Consider the following 9,946-nt stretch of genomic DNA (forward strand, 5'->3'; position numbering starts at 1 on the left):
GCCTGAAGTAGAAGCAACATACTTCAAAATCACTTGAGCTGACAATAGGTGCCAAGAGTTTGATTTGATAAAGATCACGTCTTCCTATCATTGCTCCCTTATTATCACAACAAATACCCCTACAGCACACGTGTGGGTGTCCTCACCTCTTACAGTTCCTGCAATGGAACAGATTGTCTCTGGGACACCAAACACTGTCACAGGAGCTGTGAAATAGAGCTGTCTGCCATGCACCAGCACAAGCTCCTGCACATAGCCAAAAAAGCCAGAAATGCAGCTGACAGCAATGAGATACTTCTCATGAAGACTCCAGTGGACCTCTGATCTTCAGCTCTGATCCCCAACAGAAAGCTACAAAAATCATCCCAGAGCTGATCTTGGGGATTAACTCACAACTCCACTAGATATCAGAAACGCTGGGCTCAGAGACATTAAGTCTATAATAACTCATATCCTCCACAGCTCATACTAATGAATCTTCGTATTCCCCAGGCTATAAATTAACCTTTTCCCCATTTCACCTTGCAGATAACTGTTTAACATCTTACTCTCTCTCACACACTATCCCCTCTATTTCATATATACCATCTTTCATTTTAAAGCCAATGTATGTACAGATACCATTTCTCTCAACACTTGCTCAAATTGATACTTAGCTTTGCACTTACTGGTCCTGTTTTAGAACAGAAACAGGTTTTATTGTGCCCAAAACTTATCTAATCTTTCTATCTGTACCAGCTGGTAAGAACAAGATACTAATACAGACTGGGGAATGAGAGGCTGGAAAGCAGCGCTGTGGAATGGGACCTGTGGGTCCTGTGCTATGGCAAGCTGATCATGAGCCAGCAGTGCCCTGGCAGCCAGGAGGGCCAACCATGCCCTGGGGGCATCAGGCACAGCATCACCAGCCGGGCAAGGGAGGGGATTGTCCCGATCTGTTCTGCACTGGGCCTCACCTCGAGTGCTGGGGGCAGTTTTAGGTGCCACAACATAAGAAAGACATTAAACTGTTAGAGAATGTGCAAAGGAGGGCTACAAAGACGGTGAAGGGTCTAGAGGGGAAGCCATATGAGGAGCGGCTGAGGTCACTTGGTCTGTTCAGCCTGGAGGAGACTGAGGGGAGACATCATTGCAGTCTGCAACTTCCTCATGAGGGGAAAAGGAGGGGCAGACATTGAATAGAGAAGAATGGACTTGAGCAGAAGTTCCCCATGCCATGGAAATGCTATTAGTTACTGGGCTTGACACCATTTTAAAGGAATAACCTTGGCTCAGCTCTTGGAAAACAAACATGTAGACCTTTACTTTGTGAATCTCAAGTGGAGAGTGACATCTCCCTGCAGCCAAGTGCCACATGGAGATAGCAGCTATGAAAATTGTTTCTGTTCTCAGCTGTCCCTGTTACCTGGATGAACTTATTTATGCAATTCCTTGCTCAGCTCTTATAATTCCATTCTGGCGTATCTTACTCTCCAAACTTACAGAATCAATCCTCATTGCTTCACTCTGGGTTGTGGAGTTCATTCCCATACTAGAGTCTTTGAAGTCAGACCTCACAACTCCTAACTTTTAGGTGCCTGAATGCTTTACCGAGTCTAGCTGTCAGCAACTCGCTCAAAGTCACACAGAAAAACTTGTCCTAAACAGGATAATCTGCCAGCAATTGGCAAGAACTTCCACATCCTTCCCTTTAATGGGATGATGTCCATATCACAGGCTAGGTGAGTTCTGCGGCCAGAAGCCTCCCAGGCCAGTTATTACATACACTTCAACTTTCAGCTTCTATATTTATTTCATCTGAGACATGATTCTTACATCATAAACCGGAAACACAAGCCAGGCATTTTAATAATCACTTTTGAAACTACTTAAATACATGAGGCTGCAAATGCAAGACTTGGTCACGCTGTCCTACGTCAGATAAAAATTCAATTAAGTCCTGTGGCACACTTGTGCAATCCTCACATATCTAGTCCAAGGGAAGTCAGTAGGAATGTCCACATATATGAGTACTCATCCATTTGAGTGAGTTATATAACTGGTCTCTAAAACTGCTCTATTTAAGTAAAATTCCAAGCTTAAAAGTCTTTCAAAGAACTTTTTTCTTGAGGAGATGAGAGTGAAACTCATGCAACATTCCCAAGTTACATCAAGAGAAAAGGCAGTTACCAAAGTGCGTATCTATTTGGGGCAGAGCACTCTTCCCTTAACTTTCTCATCAAAAAGGAATAGAAATCTCATCATTACTTTAAAAACTGTGAAAAACAACAAAGAAATCACTCACCCTGTCAGAAAGAGTGGCAGGGCTTTAAAACACAGATCACTGCCTTGCTTCTGACCTGGGTCAGGTATGTGGCACCTTTTAACTTCAAAGAGTTTTGGAGCCTCAAAGGCAGGCAGGATTTCATTACATTACTATGTTTACCACCTCAGGCAAGGTCAAATGCATAAGAAACACTTTTCCTTGTACTGCTATTTTGTTTTTATTTCACCCATTTAAAATACCCCATAGCTGGGTCTTATTAAGTCAGTAGAAGTCCCTGAGTTTGTTTCAGAATAAAAACAAATGGAGCAGCACTGACTCAATGGCTGTTCCTTTCCAAGAGCTATGCAAAATTTCTGTGGCTTCAGACTGCAATTTTCATGTGGGGCTTTTTTTTTCCCCTCTTCCTGTTTGCAGCTCCACAGCTGAATGCGTGTGTTAGAATGAATCCAAATCTTATAAGAGAAACCAGGTCAAGTATTCCCACCATTCAGCATGGTTTTTTTCCTCAAGACCACACCAGCCTTTATCAGTTTGATATGGTACAGTAATTTGGGTGATATAAAAAGTGTTACTTTTTTGACTGTCAGCATAAGGGCACACCCAAATTTTCTCACCAAATTTTTATTCTCACAAATTATTTTTTTTCTCACCAAATAAAGCTGCTCAAATTGAAATCCCACACATCCTATCAGTTGCCCTGAAAGTCACTCTGACAATGAAAATTCATTTCCTTAACTGAGCCACTGAGTAACAAAAAGCAACTCAGGTATACTAGGCTTATTTACTTACCATAAAGATCAACTTTCATGGGGAAAAAAAAAAGGAAAAAAGAAGAAAAAAGTTCAAGTCCTTCCTGAATTTTATGTCTGTAAACCTTGGAGATTCAGGGCAGAAAAAAGGGTCTCTTGGTCCTGCTCTAAATTGTAGATATTGTGTTCAGGTCGATTCTGCCACCCTAAATACCCTAAAGATAAGAGTAACAATCTAAAGCCATGCAATTGTACAGGTCTCACACCTAGGGACCTACTAGCAATGTAAAAAGCACTACGGATAAAAAAAAACCGAGATTGTTTCTCTAAACACAGTCTAGGACTCAAGAATTTTTATGATTCTAGCATATCTCTTCGGGCTGCACGACTGTACACAGAGACCTAAACATCATTTTAAAAGCTAGCATTTGAAGAAATTTTGCAAAGTCTTTACCACAGCATTTCACTTTGAACAGAGAAAACAAGTGACTCTCAGGCACAAACAGGCATCAGATACTATTTATAACACCAAACTTACACAAGGCAAACTGAATTTACTACCATTTAAAAGATTCTCTGTATCACTCTGATTTCCCTACGTGGATGCAAAGCTGGGAAACCACCACATCACTGAATAAGGGGCAAAAGCCAGATCCCCAGAGACTTGCAACTGATACTGGCAGCCCCAAACCCACTGCAAGTGTCAGAAGAGAGCCCTATCCTGCTGCCACTGCCATTGTTCCCATTCAGTGGCTCATAGCAGCTTATCTGATATATTTTCCTTTATGCTAATACCTCTTAACATAAATGTCTGCTAATTGCCCAGCAACTTTTCATCGGCCTGTGCAAAGAATTAATTCTCAATTCAGCCTTTACAAAACACCTTATGCTCTTTTTTCACCTTCAGAGGAGTTTGGGCACTACTCCCACTCCTACTAGGCTGATGAGATCAGGCTTGTCAGGAGGCTGAACACATCACGTTTATTCCACAGTTTTACCTGTAAACACCATGCTGCACAGAGCAAGCTCTAAGACTGATCATTACACTGCAAAGAAAGGCTGCAAGGACTACCAGAGCACTAAGAACAACTGAAAGACCAATTTAAAAGTTCTTCTTAAAAAGAAATAAAATATAAGAAAAGGGAGTATTTCACCCAAAGAAATCAAAACACAAAAGAAAGGAGGAATTAAAAAATTAATATAGGTGAAATACAAACCAGCCCAGATAAAGTGCAACACTGACAGCATAAGCATCAGACACCAACAGAGGCCAGACTATTCAGAGCTTATGGAAAGCCATGGCAATATTTCATCTACAGAGCTGAAGTCACAGCTCACAATGCTCAATAAACTCAGCAACAGTTTTCCCCCAAGCCATTGAATTCCTAAAATTTTTTCTGGTACTCTACGTTCAGCACTGGACAGCATTTAATGAAGGGCCAGCTAATTGCTACCTACCGTTCTCACCGCTGGTGCTGAGGTGCTCGTAAAAGTCTAGGAAAAACAACACAAGGCAAAGTTACGAAAACTAAACTACATGTCAAATGCTTACTTTAGGTTGATAATCAAAACATCCCACATTCAAGGACATATTTAGAGCTATGTTCTTTAACGACATCATCAGGTGCTTTACCAATCACCATCACAACTCTCTGCCAGCTTCTTATTTCCTTTTTTGTTTAGAGGGAAGCACAATAAACGACACTGTTAGCCCTAAAAGGTAGCTTGAAAATACAGGCATGCCATGAGGTTCTGTAGAAGCCTAGACTAGGAAAGCTATCCTTGCACCAAGATCTGAGGAACAGCAAACTCCATTTCCCTGGATTGTCCATACAACTCAAACCACTCGTTCTCCTCTGTGATCAACTTCACTGCAATACCAGACAATTTTACCCACTTTACACCTGCTATCACCTTCTTTTGCTTACCTCACTTGTACTTAAATTTGATCCCATTGCAGCCCCAGTTGCATGTAAGTCCAATGTTAAAAGTTACCAAGTCGTACAGCCGGCAGGAACTCCTCACGCAGGTTAGGGGTGGAGTAATAGGGATTTTATGACGAGGCTCTCCTGCCCCACCCCCTGATTATTTCCAGTCATTAGGCAGTCCCCTCCCTGCTTCCTGCAGCCTATGAGAACACCTCAACTGAGTCAGCAGAATGAAGAGCAATTCCTTTTCTACCCACTGTGATGTTTGGGGGGAATGCTGAAGCCCCTTTCTGAGCCCAGGCATTGCTCTCTTGAAATACTACTGGTAACGAAAAGTTTTGTGTTTATGCAGCAGCTCTAGCCCCCAAGCAAAGTGCTTTTGACTCATTAAATCACAGCTCTCTGAGTATCTCTACACTGCCACCATGATGCTGCAGGGTAGTAGAGAGACATGCCAACAGCTTCTTTCCAAACCATAAACTCAAATACCTGTAGCAGTCTTCCCATAGCAGCACAGTTCAGGTAGGTAAGCCCTGCAGTTCAGCAAGGTGACCATTGTGCTGCCACCACTGAGTGGCTGCAGCACCCACACTCCCCTGAAGCTACTTTGGGCATCTCTGTGCTACATTTAGCAACCTCAACACATGCTGAATATTCTTTGCCTGGATATTCATTGTATATGCAGGAAAAAAGTTAATCCATGTCCAGAAATCTTGCAGTTTGATATTAAATCAAAGAAGAGGGAAGGGAGGAGCTATAGGCAGCTGGTGAAACTTGGGAGTGGAAGGGTGAGGCAGGAGAAAGGTTTGTGCTCTCCTGCATGGGCCCAGAGAGCACAGCACTTCACTCATCCTCAGAGCTTACTTCAACGGGTTCTGCGTGTGCTGGCTCTCACAGTGAGCCCAGCAGACACCCTGTGAGAAACTCCAGGACACAAAACCCTCCCTGACTGCTCTTCACGCCAGTGTACCATGACTCACTACCCATAAAGTGTATTAGAGTAGCCCTAAACTAGCATACGTGTGCAGGCTGGTAGATTTTGGAGCATGCAAGATCAGACTCTGGCTCTGCCAGACTCTTTCTGGCCTCTCTGACTGATGATAGGAGGCAGCAAGTACTCACTCTTGCATCATGAAGTGATTATTTTAAATCAACCTTATTTATATCAGTGTTTAATTCACCTGATGCAGGCAAAGAAAGTCACCTTGCAAACTGCAGTGGATGTCACCTAAGTGCACTCCCCTGTGCCATGGAGGCTGGTATCAAAATAATTCTGCATAGAGGAAGAGAGCAGGTGTTGTCCAAGGAATGTCACTAGAGTAAAATCCTTTTTACATACAAGTCGCTTCCTTCTATGTTGGTGTCTGTGTGATACACGTGATGCCTCTTCAGAAGATCTTATTCAAAATATGCAGTGGTACTCTCTTCTGGTTTCCATGTGAAGTATTTAATGGCTAGCTGCTTGCTCCATAGGCACACTTTACACTGTCTTCTGAGAATCAAAGGGAAATGGCACCTAAATGTGAATCTGCAGCATCTGAAATACTCCTTGAAGGAACGACCGAAAAATACTTCCACTGAACATGTGAATCTCTACCCCAAAGACAAAATATCTCCTGTAACTTCTGACTTTATATCTGTGTTAAACGCTTAGGAACAAATTCAGGTGGAGCAGTCACACCTGAGAACCACTTACTTGCACTCTCACAAAACTAGTTCTTTCCAGCTTCTGAATGAAGAATGCTTCCCTGGAAATATTCCAGTATTAAAATTTAAAGTAGGAATCTGTTTTCATTAAAAACATCTGCAAAACCTCCTCTATCAAATGAAAGAAGGTAGGCTATCCAGCTCAACTTCACCTAGTTGTCCCAGCAGATATATACACCTATACACATTTATACCGTCCCAGCTGCTTCACAGCCAATACAAGACTCCCTGACACTACATTCTCTTTCCCACACTTTTAAGATCCATAAGTGAGACAGCACTTCACTATTTATAAAATTATTCCAGAGTCAGTGCATCTTACCCTCTGAGTGGTTTCCTGATGTACAGACTGTTTTCCTCATCTCAAAATAATGTCATCACTGCCATACCCAAAATATGTTCCTTAATAATTCTCCCTCTCCTGCTCATGACCATCATCAAGTGTTGTCCCTGGCATTGTCTCCCTTAACAACTACCTGTCCAAGTCCCACAAGAAGGCTTTGGAACAGAGTATCTTTTAAAGACCTGGCATCTTTGTGCCAGCCAAGAATAACGATCTCAACAGTTTCTCATTCATGCAGTGAATACGTGATAGAAGTAAGCACTGAATGCTCACAACACCTGTGACAGTAAGTCCTTGTCAGCACTGAGAACACTTGATGGCTTGTTCACTGACATCTACTACACCACCTGCTTAAAATAAAAAATAATGAATTTGCAGTTTGTCCCACTGGACTTTTAAAGGTAGAAATGTGTCCCCAGGATTATAATTTCAAAAAGATTACTGCTTCGGGACTCATGCATTATATCGAGTTTTTTGTGATTTTCGTCAGTTCTTCCACAAGTCAAGGACAATTTCAAAGACAATCATAAAGCATGCATTTAGCAAATTCTTGTCTGAAGTTACCCAATGTCTAAAGAGCCATATACTGACTCTTTTTAGCAATCATATTTCCAGAGTAATAATTTTAAATTGCCAGAGATCATCATATACGTACTACTTACACTCATACTTGGATTTTTGAAGATTAGAGAGATGGTGTAACTGATGAGGGAACACTCAACAGTCTCTTTAAAGCTCTGAGCAATAACAAGGAGAGTAAAAAGGAAGGTGTAATTTTCCTCTGCTTTTCATGCACTTTCAAGTGCACATTTACGTGCACATGATTTTGCATTTATGTATTAATTAAGGCAAGGTGGAGAAAATATATCATTCAGATCTAAACTAGCCTGCTGCAAGCACTAGTTTCCCCAACATGACATTCAGATAATTGTATACCTAACTGCAAAAGGTTGCAGGTAGGAGTAACAGCTGCTTTCAATACCCCACAATTACCTTATATACCATTCTGTCACCTTCTGATAATCCAGGACTACAGAAATGCATGACTAATGGGGGACTTCATCGTATTGCAAGAGAAGAGTATCCTTGTACCACCCTTGGGATGACAACGGGAGTGGTCATCATTTACACAGCCTGAACATAACATGGGTAGATAGCGTAAATATTCAAAGCACATGCTAGAGGTGTTAAAAAATGATAGCCAGATGTAACATTAGAAAATAATTACTCAGTATTAACCAATTAAGCAATTTAACAAACGTAGTGTCAGATCTGTAGCTGGGGATTTTCCCTGGGCATTGCCTTTCAGTTTGTTTTCCTTCTTTTTTTTATAATGTTTCCACAAGCTACAAAATCTACAAAGATGTCATCCTGCCAGTCAAACAAGAGCAAGCAGTTCAAGTTAAATTCTAATTACACAAAGGACCTGAACTCAATAATCTCCACCGACAAGGTTTACCATGGATGAAAAGTGTCACTTTCCTACCCCAAGGTGTCAGATTTCAGACTCTGAAAAATTGAACTTTGGTTTGGTATTTTTTGGCCTGCCACTAATTTTAAGGAGCTCTTTGGTATAAAAAAAAACAAACAAAAACACCCAAATCCAAAACCAAACAAAAATATGCCCCTCCCCCCCCATATATAGAGAGAGAATGTTCACGTTAGTATGTTGGCATTGTATTTTTATGTTTCTATGTACCACACCTTCAAAACACCTATTCTTCAAAACTCTACAATATTCTCTCAGTCACTGAAGAGGCAGATCACACCAGCCAAAGTGGGGGAGGGTTGCATTTTTGCTTAAGACACTATTCTGATTATGACAGACAAAGAAGGGCTTCTGCTTTCAAAAGACTATTGAGAAACTGCATTAAAACAACTCCACATGCTCTTGATATGTTTTGGGGAGATAAAATCTCACTCCTACTCACTCACATGAAGTAATTGGGCGCTTTACCTTACAAAAATCATCACTAAAGTGTTGGCCCATCTGTTAATATATGCAACCCTGCCTTCAGATTTGTTGCAACAGAATTTCAAATACAATCCTCATCTAAAAAAGCAGTAGCTCAAAACCTTTATCTCTGCCCCTCCCTGTGTTCTGTAGATCTGAGCACCCAACAGCACCTCTCTTTACCTTTGCAAGAGCACTCTGAGGTTGCCTGACCTTTCCAGGTTCATTCAACACTTCAGGCATTGTTCAAGCAGCTATTTCACTGCCCTAACCCCATCAGACCACAGGTGTGAGGAATACCAGCACCAGTATGTGTCAGCTAATTATCCAATAATTAGGCAAGACACATGGCCCAGGAGCTTTACAGGGAAGTCTAGAGTGAATTTCAACGTGAACCAATTCTCAGAATATCAGGAAGTCACCTCATATTACCAGCTAATTAAGGGGGTAACTTCATCTGCGGTCAGCCTGAGAGATGCTTGAGCCCTAATAGAGACTACAAAGATTCACAGCTAATTGTTTCCAGGATCATGACATTACATTTAACAGAGCTTGTGTGACAGGTCACAAACAGGTGTCTTCAAAAAAAAAAAAATTGCTGCTGACCTAGCTGGATCTGAAATAGAACAATTGCATCAATGTTGAATCACTCAGAAAAATCCAGCTGATATGTCACTGAGCATGAGCCTCAGCTCCATCCTTAAAATATATCACCAGCAGTAATGAATGTGTCTCCTTTGTTATTTTTGATGAATAACTGGCAAGCCACTCAAACAAACATTTCTTCCCCTGTCCTTTTATGCTGCCTTTCACCATCACATCACAGGCAAGATTCTGAAGTATGGCTGCAATGTGAACAGCATCAATGGTCTTTCGTAGAATGGAAAAAGAAGCTTTCCTTCCCCAAACAAGAAACAAAATGAGTCAATTTTGGAGAAAACTAATAAGCCATCATGGCAAGACCATTAAGCTTGGCTCTCCCAGCTAAAACATTAGTCT

General features: G+C 41.4%; 1 protein-coding gene across 1 annotated transcript in view; it reads right to left on the minus strand.

Moving 5' to 3' along the window:
* Window positions 1-5,907, minus strand: part of LOC121673724 (cytosolic phospholipase A2 epsilon-like) — a 33,134-nt gene extending 27,227 nt beyond the window's left edge. The window contains exons 1-2 of the mRNA XM_042047333.1: window positions 4,944-5,907; window positions 4,474-4,509 (exon numbers count right to left, since the gene is read on the minus strand). Coding sequence (XP_041903267.1) covers window positions 4,474-4,509; window positions 4,944-4,970 — 63 coding nt within the window. The 5' untranslated portion in view covers window positions 4,971-5,907. The remainder of the gene's footprint in view (window positions 1-4,473; window positions 4,510-4,943) is intronic.
* Window positions 5,908-9,946: the final 4,039 nt, after the last annotated feature.

This window comes from Corvus kubaryi, unplaced genomic scaffold (assembly GCF_017639235.1).
Source record: "Corvus kubaryi isolate FWS band 111438036 unplaced genomic scaffold, C.kubaryi_AGA036_p1.0 66, whole genome shotgun sequence".
NCBI lineage: Eukaryota > Metazoa > Chordata > Aves > Passeriformes > Corvidae > Corvus > Corvus kubaryi.